Here is a 23,134-nt window from a genome sequence, read left to right as displayed (position 1 = left end):
TGCTCTATTTACTTTTTGTCTAACTGAAATCACCATAGACAAAAAGGAAAAAGCAGGACAAGTTAAATTAAATAGGAAAATAGTTCTGTTAATCATTTTTATGCTTGTCAAAATAATTCTATTCCTCTCCTGGATTATTTTCTGGATTATTCACACATTAAAGAAATTTCATACGAATTCCAAACAAAAAATCTTTAATGCTTTGTTTGGTTGACTTGAATTGTATATTAATTTTTAAAAATATTTTTTTTTTTTTAATTTTTTATTTTCCACAAAATATTGTCTAAGAATACTTATTCCCTCCGTTTTTTTGTTGCAGCACTCCTACGCAGTGCTCCCACAACCAACTACTCTTTACATTATCCTCACAGCAGAAATATCCGTCTTATCCAGCCACTCATGTTCATCAGTCACATCCTCATGTCAAAGTCGGTCCACACTGTCACTGTGGGCTCTTTCCATTGCCACCTTTCCAAAGCTAAGGCTGCACTTGGTGTTGTCAATGAACATTTATCTGGAGTGTGTAAGTGTGCATGTGTGTGTGTGCGTGTCTGTATGTATGTGTGTGTTACGAAGGGCGGTATTCATCTGATGTCCAGAACTGTAGTCTCCTACTGCTGAAATTCAGCCTAATGAAAAACTACAAAGAACTGGTTGGATTTGAGCGTGTATATTTTTGTGTAAAAATTATGGAGGGTGTAGGAGGCAGGTCAAGGGAGGTCTGAACTCACAGGAAAATAAGAATCACTAAGTGTCAAAAGCAGATTTGGCATCTTAGTTGAACAGTTTGGGGAAACTCCCTCTTGGATATCAACTCTTTATCATGGACTGAGAAAGACCACTTAAATATCTGGAAAAAAGATAGTATTCCTTGAGAAGATCACCCCTCCCCCACCCTGCCACCATCCCCACCCTTTTGCACCTCCATCCCCACCCGGGGAGTTTTCGGGTGGTATGGAGGAGGCATCTCCAGCTCCAGGATGCACCTCCGCTGGAAGCCAGACTGGGCGCTATAACAGCCAAAGCAAGGCTAGAAGGCAGGACATGGTGGCCAACAGCGTAATCCCTGTTCTCGGCTGTTCTGCTGCGTTGGCGTCGCTCCGTGACGGCTCAGCAGACTCGTGACTTGTGTCATCTTGAAGGGCAAAAGGAAAAACGAGAACAAAACAAAAATTATTTGTCCATAGACTGATGGTAGTTTTAATTACCCAACACACAGAAGAGATTAATGCTAAGCTCTTGTTAGCAGTGAACATTATGCCTCGTCACTTGCTGGCAAAGCGCTTCTAGTTCTACTTATTCTGATTATGTCTGACATTTTTACTTTTTTAATTTAATTTTTTTCCTCGATTGTTTTCTTTCATCAAATGACAAATATCATTACGGACTCTACGTTCCATGTTGGCTGGTCTACTAAAGGCCTCGATGGCGCTGGTTACAAAGTGGTGACCGCGGTGTGCCTGTTGAATGCAGAAGAGCCTGGCGTGCCATGCACTCACTGTGAACAGCCGCAGGGAGACTGAGAGGTGTGAAACGCAAAGAGACAGGTAAATATGCTCCGAAGACGGAACGCTTTGCTTGTTCGCCAGGGAGGTGCGGGCAGCCATGCAACAGGCACTCTGAGACACACTGGGTCCTGGAGTAATAAATCAACACTCCTCACTGGAGATACCAGGTGTGAGGAGGGGAAAGCAGTTCGTTATGTGGCCAACTCCCTTAATGGGGCTCAGCGCATACACTTCCACTGGACCTCAGGTCCAGTATAACTATACTGGCTCTTCCTCTGCTTAGTGGGGAAACGACACCTACGTTATACTCTTTGAAACAACGAATGCCTCTAATATGTCAGTCTTAATGTTCGGTTTTTTTTTTTTTTTTTTTTTTTTTAAAAGTTCCCTACAGCAAGCGAGAGCTTCAATCAAACAGTAACAAAATCCGAGAAAGACACTTCGCGGACTCTGTTAGTGGCATGCAAAGTGGACACAGAAGGGGGAAACGCTTTCAGTTGAAAAGAAAATAGGAAAGGCGTTAAAACACCTGTACTGATGGCGTGTTACAAGTGAGGGTGGGCATTCCAGGTGGTTCCGACCTTTCCGTGCATGCCGTCGTGCAGAGCGCATGGGTAGCTACACAGAGATGAGCACGCATGCATGCATGCACACGCGCGCACACACACCCACAGACACAGACACACACACACATAGAGCTAGCACCCAGAAGCAGCAGTGAAGCCCAGCTCTCTAACATGAGTACCATGCTAGGAGGGGGAGGAGGGAGGAAGTTGTGGAGAAGTGGAAGAAGGGAAGGAACAAGGAGGAGTTGCATAAAGGTAGACAGAAGGGAAGAGGCACTTGTTAAAGGAGATTTGTCTAAGCCATACTAACCTCTTGGTTCTAATGAATTGTCTACTTTGTCGTTAACATCAAAAACACGATCATGAACGCCTATAGTTTTCACACAGCTGTCTATAACAAAAATAGAGATAATAAGCCAGATATGTTAGTGACACGTGTGCCCCCCCCACCCCTCAAAAGAAAATACTGCTCAAAGCTCATGACCACACAAAAAAGGCAATCTGTCTTTATCAAATAAAACAAATTTAGCAAAACTGCCATATAAGAACATTAATGAGGCTGTCATGAAAAAATGAGATTGACATGTCGAATACGGAACAGGTAAACATTCAGGGTTTTTCTGTACACATTAATAATAAGAAAAATAAATTCCGTTTCTACCAGAAAGTAAGGCATGCTCTTTTTAGAATGATCTTGCTGCTCGGTGTTACGGATGAGACGACTTACTTGATGGTCGAACAAAAACCTTGAGTTTCAAGCACGTTCTTCTCCCATTTTCAGCAACTGTGGATGCTGTGAAGCAGAACAATAGTTTCCTTTAGCACAATGCAAACAAGGGCACTGTTGCTACTGTAATAAAATGCGGTGCTTTAAAAATCCGAAAGAAAGAAATGCTTTTGCAACGTCAGTCAAACCGCAGAAGAGATGTTTGCTTTTTAGTTAAGTCGTGTTGCGATATGCTTCTGGTAGACGTGCAAAGAAAAAGACACTGCATTCTGTTTATCCGGCCCTTTCTCCTTATCTTTACCGCGCCAAGGCTGATTTCAACAGTTCGGAATGGCCAAACTTTCCACAACCTTCTCTGCTCGTGGTGTTTTGTACAGTCGTACAGCAGCCTCTAGAGCACCGCAGTCCTACAATCCCAACATCTCAACTTGCCATTTCAACTGCCTGAGAATGCAGGGATATCTATCATGGCAGCATGGCTGAGGGAACAAAAGAAAAGCTCTTGACTGATCGAATCGGGCTTCCGCTCTCACCCGACACAATGCACAAGGGATTTTCTCCACTGGACTCTTTGCCTGACTTATCACAGGCAACTGGCTGTGTAAACACCTCCCGATTTGTGTGTTAAAGAGCAAAAAAAAAAAAAAAAAAAGACTAAAAAAAGATAGTGGGAACAGAACAGCCCGGTCTTGCGTGCCTTTACCCTGGGAACCCAGTGCAGCCGGGGGCACGGGGGCTACGGCTGCTGCTGGTCAGCAACAATCTCCAGCAGAGCTCCATGTCCACTGTTTATAAGCATCACCCAGCATGGCAAGAACCTGTCTTTGAAGTTCACTCGCGAGGCCTTCAATGGGAAGTAGGTGCTCCCGTCTGACGGATACAGGAAGCGAACGCAGTCCGCGTAGCCGTTGTAGGCCGACACCACACCGATCGCTGTACCTCCCAACAAAAGAGAACCGCCAGGCGTCGAACGGGATGCGGTCGCAGCCAGGAAACGGCCTCCTTCCTGTGGCTCCTAGGGGCCGTGATCTATGGGCGTCGGCGGGCACCACAAGCAGCCCAGCGCCCCGCCTACGAGGTCTGCTGCACAGCCAGTGCCGCACACTTGCTGCCGCATCGCATTCCCTGTCATTAAGTGGAGCTTTTAATCAGGGGACCTCTAATGGATGTATATCTATTCAGCCAAGCGAAAGTGCAGCGTGCAGTTTGTAGAGTGAAGCCGAGATGGTCGCGGTATGATGTATGCAAAGAGAATTTATGATAAAAACACATGTCATTTCAGATAAAAGTCCTCCATTAACTACATTAACAAGTGCTGTATATCATAAGTGTGTGTACAGTAAAATCTGACTTAATCCCGGTGTTCTTGGAACTACTCGAATGCACTTAACAGCGTGTAGGAGGGAATTATTTTCTTGCAATTTGGGTGCACTGGTAGGAAACAGTGTTTGCACCGTAAAGTGCACCTCTTCGCTGTTATATGACCGTATGGAATAACCTTCGAACCCAGACATTCCTGTGAGATGGCAAAGCCTCACAGGATTACCTAGTGTTTACAACGGTTCACAACAGACTGCGTGAGTTGAAGGTATCCTCCCTTTGGTAACCATAAATCCAGGGAAAGAGGAAAAAATACTACTAGAACTGCATTACGTACTTTTTGTACTGATCAGGGGTCTCGTTTCGAGCCGATGGATTTTTGCACATGGACCTTGCATACCACACACACACACGCTGTCTGAAGTCACTTGTTCCCAGGTGGAGTTGCTGCAAGCTGGAGCCTAGCTCAACAGCACGGGGTGCGGGATTGTGGTGGGGGGGGCCCACACACCAAGGCACCTGAAGCAGGACTTGAACCCCAGACCCACCAGAGAGCAGGACCCGGCCAAACCCGCTGTGCCACCGCACACCCCCACCCCCCTCGGATGCCAGTAGTTTCTAAATTGTGGCACAACCATGGGCCTAAAAAGCAGCTCAGCAAAAACCTACACAGTTTTTGGCAATGGTGAGGTCAAAAAAGTGTTAATCTGGTATAAAATAAGTGGTCATTTTGGGCGCATTGTTTGTCAGTATCTAGCAACTGTAATCTTTGCCAGCAAGCATGAAACTGCACGGAACATCACTCTTCCTCTTTTCTAATACATTCTGTTTCCATACTATTTACATATTGCAAAAAAGTAATTCTGCTGTTTTTCTGATATTGGCTTCTTTCAAATTAATTAAATTACTCTTAAATGCTGTAAACTGTTGCCTAAAAAGCTCACATATTCAACAAACTGAATCACAGTTTACAACAGTATTTTGCAGACAAAATGATTCATGTTAAGCTCAGCAACATAATCGATGCAGACTATTATACACACACACTTATATATATAGATATAATTTTTTACATCAATGCAAGTACCAGGGCAAAAGTGAGAGAGGAATTTAAAATGAGCATTACGATGCATACCTTTCTGTGGCTCAAAAATGTGATGTATATAATGTATAATGTGCAATTTAAATGATTTCTAACTGTCAGAAGACTTTATTAACTTTTTGTTCTTGTACATTACCGTATACTTGTAAAGGAGATGCAGCCCACTGGGGTAAACAATTCAATCCTGCAATGCTATTACTGGTGAAAGATTAACGCGATAGCAATCCCGTACAACGGACTGAGTGAACAAGTAGTTTCATTTAAAATTTACAGGCGGCAAATAATGCCAAGATCAGGTTTATTCACCAATAAAACGGGAACCATAACCGAAAATACAAGCTTTCTAAATTTTTAATACCCTGACTGCCTTTTAATGTGTTACAAGTGGTATGGATCGCACTGAATCATTTTATGATCGGCTGAATCGGCGTGTCGCCGTTTGCGTGTGCAACTGATTTTGAACACACTGACAAAACATACATAAAAAAGGACGCCCTTTCTGCCCGAGAATAAAGAACCAGTTGAAAACAATAAACATTATTTCATGCTTGCGTTAAAACAGAGGTAATCGTGCGACGCCTGGTGTACTGCAAGCTGACAGTGATGCTGTACGCTCCTCCGGTCCTCTGTACCCATCTGCGTACTTTGAGGAAATACAGGAGCTTGCATACAGGGCTGCGCTGAAAGCCCATTATACCAACGCAATTCAGCGGGTCCTCGACTTACCGACACGACTGGGACCGTAACCTGATTACAAACACGATTGTTCATACTTGACTTGTTAGCAAATTCGACCACTACATCACAATCAACGGAGGGTTGAACTAAAAACTATACAGACCTCCTTCAATATATTGATGGCTTAGGTTCCGTAAACCGCAAATAGAGCTATAATGAATTGAAAGGCAATTTTTATCCCACTTTCATCTGCTGCTCATCACATTGTATGGTTGCTGTGTACCAAAGCCTATCCTGGAAGCACAGGCCATGAAACAGGGTTTATACTAACTCTGCGGAAGGACTTTCATTTCATCAGCTTTTAACGCAAAAACAACATACAGCAAACAACACCGCCTCCAGTACGGTGGAATGAACTCCCGCTGTCCCTCGGAACTGCTGCATTCTTTTCAGTATTCAAGAAGGGTCTCAAAAGGCATCTCTTTCGGATCCACATCTCTTCCGATCTCCTGACAGCTTCATAAATTTGCACCACGCCATCTGTCAGAATTACCTCCGTGTTTCCTGTCAGACTCAGTTCAATATGCAGGTACTCGTGTAATGTGTGCCAGGAAAAACGGTGGTCTCAGATAAATTTCTGGTGCTCCGATAATCGTGTGTCTGCATCTGAAGCCCTTTGTCTGTTGTAAAATACTTTTCTTTACTCTGAATTGAAGGTTGCTTTGGAGGAAAGTGCCAACGTAATAAAGAACTGTGTGACTGAGCTACACTAAAATTAAAAGTCTTTTAAAATGACTGAAAATACAATATATTGTCTTTGCAAACTGATATTTAACGGTTAGCCAGTTCACGTGAAGCGTTCCTCATCTTTTTATCGTTACTGTACTATTTCCATTCTGTCCGAGTGCATTTTACTGCCGACTAACATATGGTAACATTTGCTCCGTGGCAAATTTTTAAAGTGAAGAAAATACTATTAAAAATATTTTCTGCACATTTATTTTTATCTTCAAAAATTTGTGATTCAAATGCTGCGACCAAGTGTACTCTTTCGGAATATTTTTTACTTGTAGTTTTTGCAGCCCGTAATCTTTGTGGCAAGGAGCCCGTCACACACCGCGTTTCACACGAACACTGGGGGCAGCGAAGCACGACCCGGCTCCTCTGGACTAAAGGCGTCACTTTGTGAGCGACAGGTCGCGGCTGGTGGCACGTCCCTCCGCCAGGCCCAGCTGAGGATCCTTTGTGTCCGTGGCCGCCGGCGTTCCTCACGCGGCGAGCGACCTGCCGGCCGCATCCCCTGCTCATGGCCCGCTCTCCAATTACACTATCACCGTCTCAGCTCTCTGCGGAAAAACAGCAGCTCAGATGGTACGGAACAGTTGTGATGTAGGAGTCCCCGGCTTGCATCTGCACTTAGCTGAACAAATAACGTTGAATATTCAAAAACGGTCATGAACTTAGCATCTCTTTCTAGTTTGCCAAAGCGGAACAGGGGGCTGGTATCTTCCAACACCACCCCCAATGCCAGAGTGACAGGAGTCAAAGGGGGGTGTAAATGGAGTAGAATGCAGCCACGCAGACCGATCGCTTGAGGTCGGAACCAAACAACTTCTTATCGCCATGGAAACTGCAGGCCAAGTTTTTGGTGTGGATAATTCTGGCTTTCTGGCACATGGACAGTGTCCAAGTTTTGATGCTCTAGTGTCAGAATGTTTGGTTTAAATTTTTACTCTGTAATACATGAAAAACATCCTCCACAGTAAGTGGAGAAGAGTGGCAAAGGGGCAATGTTGCGCAACTCAACTTCATTGAGTCTCATCAGTGTGGGGGATATGAAAAAAAAGAAAAGAAAAGGAAAAAAACGCTTGTTTACACTTGTTTACACGCACAGAGCCATACACACACAGCCGTGAATATGCAAGGGGACCACACCCTGGAAAGCATTTACACATGAGCTCCTTTCCTCATATTCCCTCAAGAGTGCTCTTCTCCTAGGTCATTTTCGGCCTTCCATTCACATGACCACGGGACATGAAGCTACTGGGTGTTTGGATGCACTGCCACAAGTGCAGGGGAATATGGAAATCCAAGTTTATTCTATTTCGCAATGAAAAAAACGCATCTCAGCCACGAGCCATGCCGCCACCATTTGTCCTCCCTGTGAAGGACGGCCTGTTAGGAGGCCAAAGAAAGATGGAGGCTGCCCCCCACCCCCACGCTCTCCCCAGTGCAGTTTGTAATGCAATCGTTGCTTGTCAAGAGGGTATGTAAATGCATCAGGTAAATGTGAATCAGCTGATTCTCATTCTGCTCACGGTTCGGTTCGCATTCTGTGAATGAGAAGACAGAGAGAGGGAAGGAGCTGATTAACACGGGATGCTTCACTGGAGATGCCGGCGACACGTTAATGAACCATAGACAGACTCATCTTCTGGGCCACTCACTGCGAGGCAGCCAGGGCGCGGGGGATCCAGAGCTGAACGGAAACATGTGGAGTCAAACAGAGGGGATCCAGAGCTGAACAGAGTGAAATGATGGCGATCCGGAGCTGAAAAAAGCTGAACGGAGCCATAAGCAAAGCTAGCTTACGGAAAAGACGTGGGCTTCAAAGCCCGTTTTGTTTTAATCAAGGGGATCCTCTGTCTGCCAGGGTTATCTTGGGGAGCTGCTGTCCAGAGCCTGCGTAGCGTACCACGCTACGCTCATGAGAAACACTAAGAACCACTGTACGACACGGTGTCGCGCAAAGGCTGTACATTTGTCAAATGCTGCCAAGCTGTGTTTTACATTTGCTCTTGCATTAAGAACGATGTCGCCTGGAGCAGATCTCTTCATATCAAGGGATAACACAAACTTGGCAAAGCAGCAGGAAAATGGGTCTGCAGAATGAATCGGGGAGGATGCAGTGATATTTTTCTTAGCCCTCAAGAACTTCAATACCTGCTCTACCCGGATTCTGGTACGCCGAAAGCCTCAGCAATCCTACCCCCCACCTCTCCCGATTCCCCTCAGACCCTCTGAAGGGCAACGGCTCACAGAGGGTGTCCCAGAAACCCAGAGAGGAAGGACTCAACCGGGGGGATGATCCCTTGGTGCTCGCAGAGCTTTAAATAAACTGTTGGGTGCACGCGTGATGCGACACGCATACGGGAACTTCATCAGGACCATTACCTCCTTTCTGTACTCACAGCCTCCTTTCGTGGCATTCAGAAAATGCACTTCACTTTCATTATGTACCGTTCATGATTTATATTTTCGAAGCGCAAGCCTTTAATCCAAAGCATAGCTTGCAATTTTTACATTCTCAGACAGCTGGACATTAGCTGAAACAGGTGGGGTTAGGAGCTTCAATTATGGAAGTTAACCTTTAAACTACTGATGACAAGTGTTTTAACTGATACGCCACCTGCTATAAATACTGTACGTGTTCAAAAAAGGGTTACATGTTTTCCATTATTCACTAATACATAAAGTAAGTATCTAATGCTACACAATGAGTGCCAACTGTTGTTGAATGTTTTAGTATGGCTAAGACAAAAGGTTTAAAGATTCACTGTGTGAGAGGAAGGGCGAGAGAAACTGAACGACAAGAGCAGCAGCCCTAGACGAAGAGCCTGAGATGATTAAGCATGGATGCCATATGAAGCATTCGAACTTGTCCCTTTTGTCCTCCTTTCTCTGTAGGACTTGAAAGAATGGAACACAAAGACACACACTTGTGCTTGCTATGGGTGCAAGGACAGCTAATGAATCTGGAAAGACTGGTTCTGGTGTGATATTTTCCATCTGCTTGCTGAAGGCACAAGTCGGAGGAGGCCGCCTGTGGCAGGCTTTCCGTAGCTGCTCCAGACGTACATAAAGTATGGTGTCAACCTACAGTCTACAGATCATCCACAGATAGTACATTCGGTGTCCCTGCTCCGAGTGTGTTCAGGGGGGCATTCAGAGACGGAGCACAGCTGTAAAAAGCAATGCACGCAAACTGTTCCATGGTGCTCTGCAGGATGACTCTTACTGTTAGGCCTATGGTTAGCGTTAACCCTAGCCTTTGTTTTATCATATCTTAACACCGTTAGGCCACATTGGCAAGGTCTTCGGTAAAGGCAAAAAAGAAAGACGAGTATAAGTTTGGCTTTTATAAAGGATGTTAGTCGATTTATTTCTTTACGGTCGTCTTTTCAATCTGAGCTCATAGACCCGACAAAACCATTTCCTCAAGAAGTCTTTTAAAGAAGTCTTCCGGCTTAATGTGTCATTAGGAAGAGAATATAAGACGCGACAGACTCCAATCCGAATCCGCCGAAGAAGCCACTGACCCCAGGGCCGCCAAGGTCCATCTGCGCCCGCCCCGCCTCCCTGCCGGTCTCCGCGTGACTCCCAGGCTCGCATTAGTATTCCAAGCACTGGCCCGGGGATTCGAAGCACACTTCCACCGCATAGGGTCCCCAGCTGCTATTAATCTAGTTGTCCATTCCCTTTGATTCCCCCTGGTTTGTGAGGACAGGATGGGTTAAATTAAAATGCCCTTGAACACTTTGTACATACCGAAACGGTGAGTTTGTCGCTCCTTAATAAACGCTCCCACAAGCAATATTGTCTTTGATTTTGCTGAATTACATTGGTCTTGTACCGCCAAGCTCGGCTGGTTTTGGAACCGAATTGTCCTGCTCGATTTCAAGCGGAACTCGGCACGTAGCCGCAAGTCTCCGTTGAACATATTAAAACGATTCCTAAATAACGTGTCATTGCACGCTAGCCGCCTGCAAAAAGGAGGGGCGAAAACAGTCCGAGAGCAGAGGGCGCTGTATAGAGGGCCCAGAGTGCCGTTGTGGGGTGAAAAAGCAGCCTGTGTGCTATGATCTGGCCCTCCTCAGGACCGGATGAGTGCTATCACTGCTTTGCAGAACGGGGCCGAGCAGGAGGGGATGCAAACGATCATGGGAGGGAGTGGGAAAGGAAAGCGGGCTCCTGAAACGCAATCTGAGTATGTTACAAATGCCCCCGGTCAGATGTCCTCCAATAACAGAAATAATAAAGAAACATCCGCCTATGAAACCAGAAGCAGCACGGAGAAATCTGAAACGCTGTAAAACATGAGGCTTTCCATTTGTGTGGCAGCGCTGTATAACAGGGTTGGTTTTGAAAGTGTCAGGTCAACCGATATCCCCCGGTGAGACCGGTCGCTCCTGAGCGCTCTGTTCTGACTCACAGGCACCGCATCTCACCAAAGCTTATGTAGCTCTGACTCATTTCACAAATGAGTATCGCACCTTTTCCCCCCGAACTCGCAGTATTATGCTTCCAGCGTCAAACCTTTGGCTGCCACCTTTAATGGAAGCACTCGCCAAACGAATGGAGTGCTGCTGAAAAGATAGCTTTCTTGACTCAGACAGATTTTTTCGTTCCCTGTAAAAGAGTACCGCATTCTTCATCCGTAACAGAATATCGCATTACCTCGCACTTTGGTAAGTGATGGCTGGCATGGGAGCGCACTGGACGACTGTTTCCTATTTAGATTTAAACGGTGCTTGAAGCACCAGGATTCTCACGCCTGCCATTAGCGATGACTCCCCGACTCGGACTCACCGCAGTCGATGCCATGTCTCTGCGGGGCCGTCGAGAGCGGCGGGCATTCTTGCTACCACTGCAGCAGCTATAACGCACGGTCACATACAGGTTGTGGCCCAAGATTAGTGGAGTTCCACAACAAAATAACTTTTGCTCGGTTTTCCAACATTAAGGTACATTTACATGTGTATTTACATTTACATTACATGTATTTATTTAGTGACGGGGGGCACGGTGGCGCAGTGGGTTGACCCGGGTCCTGCTCTCCGGTGGGTCTGGGGTTCGAGTCCCGCTTGGGGTGCCTTGCGACGGACTGGCGTCCCGTCCTGGGTGTGTCCCTTACGCCCTGTGTTACCAGGTTGGCTCCGGTTCCCCGTGACCCCGTATGGGACAAGCGGTTCAGAAAGTGTTTGTGTGTATTTATTTAGCAGAGGCTTTTTTCCAAAGCGACTTCCAATGGATACTACGTAGTGTTATCAGCCCACACACCTTATTCACCGCGGTGACTTACACTGCTAGATACACTACTTACAATGGGCCACTCATTCATACATCAGTGGAATACGCTCTCTCTGTCTCAGTCACACACTACGGGTGAACCTGAACAGCATGTATTTGGACTGTGGGAGGAAACCTGAGCACACGGAGAAAACCACACAGACGAGATGAAAACCCCACGCAGACTGAGCAGGGATCAAACCCACGTCCTCTCGCACCACCCAGGCACTACGAGACAGCAGCGCTACTCGCTGTGCCACCGTGCCGCCCGTTCAAACAAAAGTATACGGTGCATTTATGACCATTATGAGTCAAACCAGCACAAGAATCGATGGTTTTCAACATGGCTTATGGACAGCATGGAACATACCGATGTCCTGTCTGACTTATACAGATGCATCTTATAGAGTCCCTGCCTTTCTTCCTTCATATTGGATTTCCAGGCCTTTCAAGATTGAAATCAGACTTCAGATTCACCATATTAGAAAAATATGCCGCCTTAAGCACTTTGTGATCCCAAGTTCAGTTAATGCCATCAATGTGCTGCGCCCTTAGACCAGGAGGCCTTCCCTCTGCCCTCATCGTCCCTGCTTTAACTATGTCTGTCAGCTCTGCACACACTTTTGGCCATTACTCACACACAGCTAATACAGTATTCTGGTAAATTGGTTGCAGATGTGCGCAACATTAAATGGCTTCCTGCACCTTCCTGGGGCAGTAAATTTTGCATCTGCAGTCTTAGAGAGGAAAAAAAAAAAAAAAAATGCACAGAAAGAAAAGGGGATGGGGGAATGTTGGTCCCAGATAAGAAATCATAAGGTACGCCTCACCAGCTTGATGGACAATTTAACTTCTCAGCCTGAATCCCCTGGCTGACAAAGAAAAAGAAGAATTATGACTTCAATTTGATTATATCCTGTGCCATTGATTAACCAGTTTCTGTTGTTCAAACGGATGGTGGGAGACCTCCGTCTCTTCCACATGATTTTATCAAAAAGACAACAAATCAAACCTTCCTGCACTGAACCCGAAAAAAAAATATCACCAGCTTGGGCTCTCCTCCAGAAAATAATTTGACATCTTAATCTTTATTTAAAGACCAGATATAAAATCAATCAAAAGTCTAATGGTTTTTTTCCCTTCCTCTGGGCTTTGCGTCTTTAAAAAAAAAAAAAAAAGTTTCAAAAGCTGAACAAACGATTAATGTCACTTTCACTTTGTAAATTATCTCGCTCGCTCTACTTCTCTCTCCCCACGGATCGGTTTAAATGCTATTTGCACACTATTAAGGTGATTACACTTACATTTCTTTTTCTTTTTTTTAAAAAAAAAAAAAAAAAAAAAAAAAAAAACAGGTTTGTTGAAAAATTCAGACCAGTTTCAAGCAGAGTAACGTTTCGCAAATAAGCACAAATTTGGCTCGGAAGCACACGGCTCCCGACCTTATGCAGGTGTGGCTGTTGCTCAGCACCACGGTGCGACTGCTGCTTCCTCGTCCGTCTCAAGTCCCAGCGCACAACTGCCGGCTCAACGTTACAGTCAGGCGCCGGAGCCGCTCGTTTACTCAATAGCGATAACTAATCGAATAGCAACGAGGATTCGTTTTCAAACGCTCGTTGCGTTTGCCTTGTGAAAAGCCACTTTCTGAAATGCGGCCGCCTTTCACGGCAGCATCGCAAACTGTTGAATCATAAGACTGAGTCGCAGACAGAAAAATTCCCCTCAAATATATGAATGCATTCCCGTGTTGTCATCGAGCGTTTCGTTGCAGCGCCTCCAAAGATGCCGTTTCTGCGTTTGTGAGAATCAAACAAAGCTCCGGAAGGCTCATCAGCATCTGCCCCGTGACTCAATAACGTGAAGAACTATTAGCCCTTTGAGCAAACTGATGCTTGATGATCTGCTGAGAAAACGCGTACGACGCGTCGTAGTGACGGACTCGTGATGCAGAACCGAGACGTTCCGCATGCCTGCTGTCCTGTGGTTCGGTGGTTAAAATTCCTAGCTCCGAAACCTGCAATTCATATCAAATGGCAAGCTGCGTTCTTAACATACCCAGCACTCCGGCAGCAATGGATACTGACTGCGTTGCGAGTTCAGATTCTGCGTTTTGCGTCGAGTCTTTATGCAACCTTTTAATTTACGGGATTGTTCCAGTAATCCAAATTTGCCTAAATGGGTATGAAAATTTGCAAGTCCATTTGGGTTAAACAGCCAGTCTAATGAAATACATGGCAATAATAATTATGAGGATGATGACTGTAATCATTCACCTCATAATGTATGGAGCTTTGCACAGATGTGCTGGGGAGTTAATGATAAGGGCTCCTCGTGCGCCTACTGCTGGGGGAACTTGATTTGCATTCTTGCCCGTGTCACTTCCTGGTTCCCTCCTTCCCGATCTTTCCTGGCTAAGGGCCGGTGCCGCACCGGAACATCCGTCTGTCAGCCGGCGTTGCAGTCGGACAGCAGCAGGAAGCGGCGAGGACAATCAATCAATTAACACGACAGGCGCCTTGTGCACATTCTCTGTCCGGGACCAAAAGCAAGGAAATCACCCGTCGGAGGACGGTTATGGTCGATAACTTTAATATCCTCAGCCGCATAGCTAGCGGACCAAAAGAAGATCATTCAAAGTGCAACACTGCACTGGGATATAAAAGCAATATAACATGCCTGAGAGGTGGGGGGAAGCTATATTGATGTGTCCTCTGCCTTCTACTAGACTCCTGCACTGAGAAAGTGGAGAGACTAAATAAGACACTTACAGCAGCCATGTCTAGGCACGGACGGCTCATCGCATCAGGCCTTCACCCAAATCCATCTCTTTAATGACACGTCAAGCTAAAAGGCTGCAGTTGCTACGTATTAAAAAAAAAAAAAACAAAAACTTTTCTTCCGAATCAGCTGTGGATTAAACCCTTAACCATCTGGTGAACATGCAGCGATCATAAAGGTATTACATTTTTCAAACACGACCACAAGCAGCACTCGAAGCGGTCACACCACCACCTCTTTGACTCCAAGGTAATACAATCCACATCTACCAGGACAAAGCGAAGGTCCCCCTTCCAGCTCCACGAACACTGTGCACTGCGATCTAAGGGGGGGTGTTCCGCTGTCTGAGACATCGAGACCAGTTCCATTTATTAAGATGATTCACTTTTTACGTAAATTACATCTAAGAATGAAGGCTAATAGGCCAGTAGAGGTTAAAGGTTTCAAATTGTATTTCCTCTAACTGGAACAGACAGAAATAAAAGAAATAAAAATATTAAATCCTTTGCCACCAGTCAGGTTAAATGTCACTGTGAAGAATGCTTACTGATAAAACAGACAATGAAGTAATGTTATTTCGCATTCTGAGGTCGATTCACTCATACATTAACCGGACTTTGCCGTTATGCGAATTATTCTTTTCAAATAAACCTTTAAAAAAAGCAGTTCTTACCCTTTGATGTGCAGGTAATATATTCTAATCGCAATCCTTACTGTAACAGAATATAGTGTAAGCTTTCTGAAACTCGATTATTTGAAATGTTTGCGGCCCCCCGCGTTCAGGGTAAGCTTACAGACAGCTCCAGACAGCATTACAAGGAATTGCAGGGGACTCTGCATTATTACAATATGTCGATAAAACTTAATTTCCCGTGTAAAACAATCTCGTCCTAACCCTTATGGATGCACTTGGCCTTTCAACTCGGCAGACAAAAAACAGGCATCGGGCTGTCTGTGGCAGCCTAATGCACGTGATAAAATGAAATGTTAGCCTGGAGAAAATAAGAGACATTTCCGTGATAAAAGCAGAGCTGTCGTCAATTTCGGGTGCAAACGCACCCCGAATCAGTGTAATCTCAGCAGACACAGAGGGATGTGCGCGACTCTGGAAGTCTTATTTAGTCTTCGCGGTCTGTCGCTGCGGGAGTCCGACTCGGGCTGTAAAAACATGGCTTTAGGTTCCCGTTGCAGAAAGCTCTCTCTCGCACACGCAGGTAGGAAAGGCCGAGCGAGAACATTTACAACAAAAGGGTCCTTAGAAAGAGCTCTTTCAGATGAGCAGGATCCCTGAGGTTACTGTTATTGTTTGGCTCAGGCTGCCAAGGCCCTCGAGCGGCGGATTCATTTGCTGGCACGGACGCTTGCGCCATCCTAAACGTGGAATTGAAGGCTTGTTCTCAGAATTATAACATTAGAGCCCTGTGATGGGCCACGTGTTCTGCCACTAAAACACTTCACAGGCCTTATTTTTGAAAACTTGAGTAAAAGGATAGAGCCCACCCGCACGCAAGCACACACGGACACGCAGAATAGGAGCGTTAACCGTCGCACTTACAGATGTAGTAGTACTCTCTGCCGGGCCGGAACTCGAAGCCCAGCGAGAACGGGGTGAAGAGCTGGAACTTCTCGGAGAACTTAAGCGGCCCGTTGGGCGAGTGGGGTCGGTTGCACTCCCAGCGCTTGAAGCCCTTGGCGGTGTGGTCGCACGTGCTGTAGCCGTCGTAGTTGACCATGTATAGCACATAGCGCTCCGTCCTCTCCTCGGGTACAGAGTCCTCGTAGTGCGGGCAGAAGACGTCCAGGTAATCGTTGATGCATACGTCAATGTGGTAGTCTCCACGCAGAAATCTGTTGGGTGACAGAGGTGCGAGGTTAAGTTAGACAAAAGCAATTCCGCTGCTCAGGCCACTTTTATTCTCCACAATGAGAAATTTGTGAGAGTTTCGGTCTGGACTATCCGGGTGAAAATCAGGTTTGGTTTATCTGAATTCTCGGCATAACGTACAAAAATGTATTTTCACTAACGTTTCATATTTGGCTTTGGTAAATAACAGGGTGGGTGTATAAATCCATCCAGGCTTTGCTGTTTTTATGCTGAACTCTCCCAGAATTTGATTAACTGCACTCAGAAGTATTTTAGTCAGAGCAAGTATGCATCTATCTGGAGCCAAAAAGTTCTCAAAAATATATTTACATTTGTCTTTTTCTTCTTATTATTTTCATAGCTTTGGAGAATTCCATGGAGCAAATGATAAGTAACTCGCACAAAATTTACAGCAATATATCTTAAGTGGAAAAAAAAAAAAAACTAATGTCTTTTCCTAAAGGCCTGCAGAAAGACACATTTATGAAGCATTTTGACTGACAAAAAAAACAGATTTTTTCAAGTCAGTCCTCGCGTTTGTCTACATTTCACCGCCATTTCCATATAACACCCTCTGAGAATATGCTGCATGTGCTCGCTTCAACTCAATTACCTTCGTGGGCAAACTGGCCTTGCAAGTCACTTCTGCAGAAGACTTTGCATATGTGATGTTCTGTTGAGCAACAGAAATAAAACAAGTGCAAAGGCTACCAAGCAGACATCATGTTTCCTGCAATGCTCTTTCATCAGGATGGAGTCTGACTTTTGAATCTATCTATCTATCTATCTCCGGCACCCTTCACACCCCTGTGCCCAATGAAGACTTCTATCTGCTCATTTACATGTACAAGAGCATAGCTCAGACCGAGGTGTGTGCGTACATATGTGCGTGTTGTGGGAGGGGGGACCTGGAAGGAAGCACCTTCCATGCAGATCATAAGAAAATATTTCTCCTTCCTAGTGCGGTTGGGGAACAGGAGGAGGCCTCGCCGAACCAGGCGTCGTTCCCACTGGTCGGACGTCCTGTCTCTATCCCAGAGTTTCGAGAAGCAGTTTGAGTCTGTGGCCAAAGTAAACAGTGGCATGGAACTCCCCGCGGTGGAAGATAAAGCCAGTCTGGGTGATATTAATAATGAGGCCCCTCTGCGCTGGCGCTCAACCAGGGCTGATCGGGAAAGCTGGCGCTAGACCGCGCCACAGCTGTTTCCAGTGACAAAGAAATTCCGACTCATTAAAGAGAGGCGGGGGTGTGGGACGGGAGGCCTTCCTCGAAGTCTGTCATGACGGATCGAATTACATTATGAGCATCTAGCTTCTGGGGCGTTAATTGAGAGCTTCTGCTGATCAGAGACCGCGAGTGCATGTGACAACAGCGTTTGGTTCAAGACCCGTATGCACATCTTCAGGTTTTTGTGTTGTCAGTGCATTTGCTACGTTCTGTTCGTTGCTCACGCGGTCATTCTCTGGATGTGCCTTTTAACACTCAGGCACATAAAAGGTAAGCAGATGGAAAACACTTGTGCTCGTGTACCATTTTCACTCAAATCATGTTAGCCTCACTTGGAGACAAATTTAGGCGAAATAAAGCACAACGTGGATTTAAATATCACTTAACTGTCACTTTGGCTCACGCAACACTGTATGAAAAGAGCCTCTGTTACCACCGTCTCCGGGAGTGTCGAGCGCCAATGAAATTAAGGGTTTTTGGACGAATTGGTCTACGCGGCGGCTGTGAGTCCGACTCCTCTCTCATTGCCGGTTCGCAGGAAAGCCAGGCCAAACCTGAGTATGACACTCAGCTAGGCTGGCAGAAAAACCCAAAAATCAAGTCGGCTATGAAAGACCAGCGTCTGTGTTCGCCAAGTGTCTGTTGACGCATGATCAAGACAGAAATCCCGCCACTGGTTGTTCAACCTTGATCTTTACACGGATACACAGTGGGCTGCTGGTGTACAGATGCACAAGTTATCAGTGTATCGACAGTCCCTAGATAACACGGCTCTCTGTGATAACAGATTACGCTGCGGACTGAACATTTATGTATTGTACAACTGCTTCTTTTTTTTCCCGCTACAGTGCTAGAAAAGGATACTTCATTCAGCTTGACAAAACTGAAGAGGACAAAGCACTCCCTGAAAATTTAATTCTTACAGCACCAGAAATTACTGTAGCAAACACAAATGAAATGACGGAATACCACCCCAAGGGATGTTCCGTACCACGAACAACAAAGCTTGTCAGCTCAAATGCAGTAATAAAACTGAAGAACAACTCAAGTGTAAACTTTGGATCCGTTTCAGCTGGGGCTCTAAACTCGTCCACATGGAGGGCTACGATGGGAACCTCGGCACGGAGGAAAAAAAGCTGGGAATAAAAAAAGTCCATGCACCCTTCCAGGCTCCAACCCACCAACAACACCCACACATGGAAAAGTTTCGAGCTCAGCAAGGAAGTCCTTGATGCTCTCGTCATTTACAGGGGTAATTAAAAACTGGAACTGGATGGCAGGCTAATTGTCACATTATGATAATTACACGTCTTTGTTATGCTACAGCTGTTCCACAAGAGCTCCGGGTCAAAACACCCCGATGGCTGGGAGCTGCTGTGTAATCAGGGGAGCTTGCCTGCCCAAGTTCAGACATCCATTTCGAGCTGATTAAAATCCCGCCGGAGCCCGCCACAAGGCCTCCGCTCTTTGCCACCCTCCTCCATTTCTGGACCCGGTGTGCTGGAAATGCATTTCCATGCAGGGAGATGATGGCTGAAACGGCAGGCACCGATCGAGATATTTCCATCACAACAATGGGGCCTCCTGGCATCAGTCTTTATGTTCGATGCGCTTCCCATCAGCCACCAAAGCCTGGTCCGGAAAACGAGGCGATTGCCTCCCGTAAGGCACACCTGCCCACGCTGGCGTCGATCACCTCCTGCTGCTGCTCAGATGTGATTGAGACACATAATCATAACTCGGTTAAAGAGAAACAAGCTAGAGAACACATGTACAGGGGAGATGCAAAATAATCATTTTAGTGGAATGGAACTGCTGGCAGACAATAGCTGTACCTGTCCACTTTAAACAATTGCAAAATCTATACCTGCCGTCACTCGCCCCCCTTCCGCCTTGCATTACCAAAAGTCCCGGGCCTGCCGACACAATAAATTACCGCAGCGGTTCATCACACATCCACGTCATGCACAACCAAACAATTATAAATCGAAGCACACCTCGGCAATATGCGAGTTTACTAATTCATGACTTAGTAGAAAGGCCAGCCCAGTTGCAGTGAGAGGTTTACGTGTAAATATACATATTTACTGCACCTTGTGCCGTGTAGAGTGCATTTTGTTTTTGCGTTCTGTCAAAGGGCTGCTCTTAAGCATGCCTTCACCGGAGCATGTTCTACACCGTCTCGCATTCCCAGAAGAATGCTTTTCGCTCCAGGCTGCTTCGATGCATTGACAGCTGCATTCGTTACTCTGGTTGCTTTTCCCTTGCCAATTTCCACACAGTCGACTTTGCCCAGGCGCTAGCTAAGCGGGCACCGGCACAATTAACTGCTGACTGCACTTATTTCATTATTTTCACGCAGTTTTTTTCCCATGCCAGAAAGCGAAGGTTTAAAACAAATAACTAAATAAATGAATGAATGTCTAGCCTTGAGTTCTTGACACAGAAACAGAAGAACAGACACAGCCTCCTCAGGTCACTCTAAATAAAACATTTCTCAGGAATTGGCTTTCTTGTACCTTTTCCAGAAGGCAGACCATCACCCCCGTCAAATTCGGCACAGTACTGCAACCGCACACCATAACCGATCGAGTTTTCATCTTTTATTTAAACATAATCTGTTGCTTGGTACAGGAAGCCACCAGGATTACGTGTGCCAGCAGATTGAGCGCTCTCCTCCCTGAAGGCAATGAGAAGACCAGCATCTTAAGTGTTGACAGTGCTCACAGTCTTCAGCTATTTTTTTCCTTCCACAAAATATCCAAGGATTACTTTACTCTTTCTACAAACTCCAGATTATACATCCCAGTCCATCCCTTCTTCGTCACACCCCGCATTAGAAAATCGATCTTTCAATGAAACTTTAATACCTTACAATCAAAGGACAGATTATATTAGATTTTAAAAGCGTGATCCAAAGTCACTGCATGTTTTTTTACTTCATTGGAGCTACATCTCGGATTAGACGGAAAGCGTGAGAGACAACTTCGCCAAAACCCTTTTTCTTTCTCTCTGCATTAAATCTGTAAAATGGAACCTGTGAAGCACGTCTCTGGGATCTATCTGTGTGCATTAATCATTGCAACGCAAGATAAAGACTTTAAACGGAGAATTATATTTGAAAAACTGTGTAAAACACTACGACTTACAAACAGGTTGTCCCAGGCTAGCTCATCAGAAGAAAGATTCCACAGCAGTTATTTGGATTTCTCTGCTTGATTTTCAGGTTTTGTTATATCTGCAGGAGGTAAACACAGGCTGCTCCTCTTGTGCTCATCTATTCCTTGTCCCTCCCGCACCTCTGTCTTTCTCTCCTCCCGAGGGCACAGTGCTGAACGAGTGTCTTGGAACCGAATCCATTCGGATAATAACCCCAGGAAGTGAGCACGAGGGCAGACCCAAACGGCACTAGGCTGCTGTAATTCCCTGCGGAGCTATCAGTGTTTTCTGCTCTAACTCTTTGCTGGTCAAAATCAGCCTTAAATTACAGCCGCACTGCACCGCCGTTTCCATTATGAGTTTTTTTTATTCTTATATTCGACTCCTTCCTCAAAGCCATTAATAAGTGACACCATCTGCCCGCCCCAAGCTATCTGAACACATGAGCCAAAGAATTTCCACTCTTGGAACCATGCAACCTACTGCTAGATATGGCCAGATCACAGCCCTCACACAGAGTCTCTTTTGCTCCATGATGACCTTCTGCTGGAGCGGCCAACCTACGTGCGTCCGACATGAGACGGAGCCATTTCCACTCCAGCAGCAGCTCTCGCGTCACCTCGGGTCCTGCTGCAACGTGGACAAGCCCGAGCAGGAAGCTCTGTACAAGTGCTTAACATCCAGCGTGAGAGCTGGGAAGGAATACGACGTCTCTTTTTTATCATCAAAAGATGTCCAGCTCCAAGACCCCCACCTGCTGCTTTCCCACAAGCGTGTTCCATATGAGAAACAGATGCATGCAATAAAATTTAATACTGTCCCGGTACAGGTAATATTTGTAATCCTAAACCTGACTCTCTTCCGCTCTGTCTTGCCCTGCTGTAAACTTGCTCCGGCATCTTGTTAGCAAGCCGGCCAGCGCGCGGCCCGCACGCAGGTCTCCGCAGCAGCGGAGCCACGTCGCCGGTTGTGGGAGAGCAGCGCAGGTCTCCGCGACACATTGGTATGCGCTCCACTTGTGTTGCGTTCGACCTCACGTGTAAGGAACAGATAGCTAATTCTAGCTCGGCTGCGTGTTGGGGAGGAGGGTTGCGATCCCCACGGCCGTGTTAAGAGTCAGCTTCGCTCTCCCCGCTGTCTCTCCCTCCCAGCTCGTGGTAACTTGCTCTCTCGCTCCCATAGGAAGGAAGGAAGGCCTTTTCATCCCCGGCTCAGGCGGCTCGTCTTTCAGATCCACGACAAGCCGGTGCCCCCCTCCCCCCCCCAGCCCAGGAGGAGGATGGAATGCACGGTGTCTCTCTACCTGACCTCCAGGCATGCTAATGACACGAGGAGAGCTCCACCTCCCTACGCCTTATTCATCTTTTTACCGGGGGTGGTGATAGTGTCGAGGCGATGGGGGGTTCTCGCAGAGTAGCAGATGTCATCATCTCTATCCATCATTAAGATTGAGAAGGGTTAATTAGTCGCATTCATCAGGATCATTGTGAAAAGCCAATGAATCAAAGAGCTCAGGTGTCAGACAGGTCAACACCATCAATGAGTTCAACAGCCCTTCCTTTAACCCTCCCTTTCCCATTCTCTTACACACTCTCTCTGTCTCCCTCCCCTTTTTTTCTCCAAAAGCCACAAGCAAGCCTCTGCAATTAACCAATAGTACTATCTACAGTAAACACAGGGCTCATAGGGCACGGCCGGGACTAAATACTCAGCTGGATTTTTTTCTAACATGTAATTCTACCAGGGTTACAGAAAGTTCACGGTCGTGCAGCTCAACAGCACTGTAACGTATCAAAATCAGCAACTATTAGTTAACTCTCAAACTGTGTACAGTAGAGCGTTTTCCACAGTCCTCCAACCATCTCCAGCCTAAATGCGGTCTTCTTTCCGCCAGACAGATACATCACTGCAAAGTAAACTGTTGCACATCATCACTTCAGTGTTTGCTTCATTGTGGATCTCTGCTCGTAGGCACTGTAAAATTAACAAAAATAAACACTCCGGAGACGGAAACTACTTTTTTTTTTTTTTTAGCTTCGTTATTTACAAAACGGAATTATAAAATCTTGTGCGCGCAGAACATTTTTTATAATTGCTTTAATTAGTTAGTAATTAGTGATAGGCTATAGACTATT

General features: G+C 45.9%; 1 protein-coding gene across 2 annotated transcripts in view; it reads right to left on the bottom strand.

The window, feature by feature from the left end:
- Window positions 1-107: 107 nt before the first annotated feature.
- The window catches only part of efna5b (ephrin-A5b), a 91,549-nt gene continuing 68,522 nt past the window's right edge, over window positions 108-23,134 (bottom strand). The window contains exons 2-5 of one of the 2 annotated variants that reach the window (XM_018759470.2): window positions 16,304-16,596; window positions 2,802-2,867; window positions 2,385-2,465; window positions 108-1,135 (exon numbers count right to left, since the gene is read on the bottom strand). In XM_018759470.2, coding sequence (XP_018614986.1) covers window positions 1,011-1,135; window positions 2,385-2,465; window positions 2,802-2,867; window positions 16,304-16,596 — 565 coding nt within the window. In that variant the 3' untranslated portion in view covers window positions 108-1,010. The remainder of the gene's footprint in view (window positions 1,136-2,384; window positions 2,466-2,801; window positions 2,868-16,303; window positions 16,597-23,134) is intronic. The other variant, XM_018759471.2, reaches the window with a different exon arrangement.

Source organism: Scleropages formosus, chromosome 17 (assembly GCF_900964775.1).
Source record: "Scleropages formosus chromosome 17, fSclFor1.1, whole genome shotgun sequence".
Lineage (NCBI taxonomy): Eukaryota > Metazoa > Chordata > Actinopteri > Osteoglossiformes > Osteoglossidae > Scleropages > Scleropages formosus.
The sequence above is the reverse complement of the archived record's forward strand: the minus strand, read 5'-3'. Positions and strand labels throughout refer to the sequence as shown.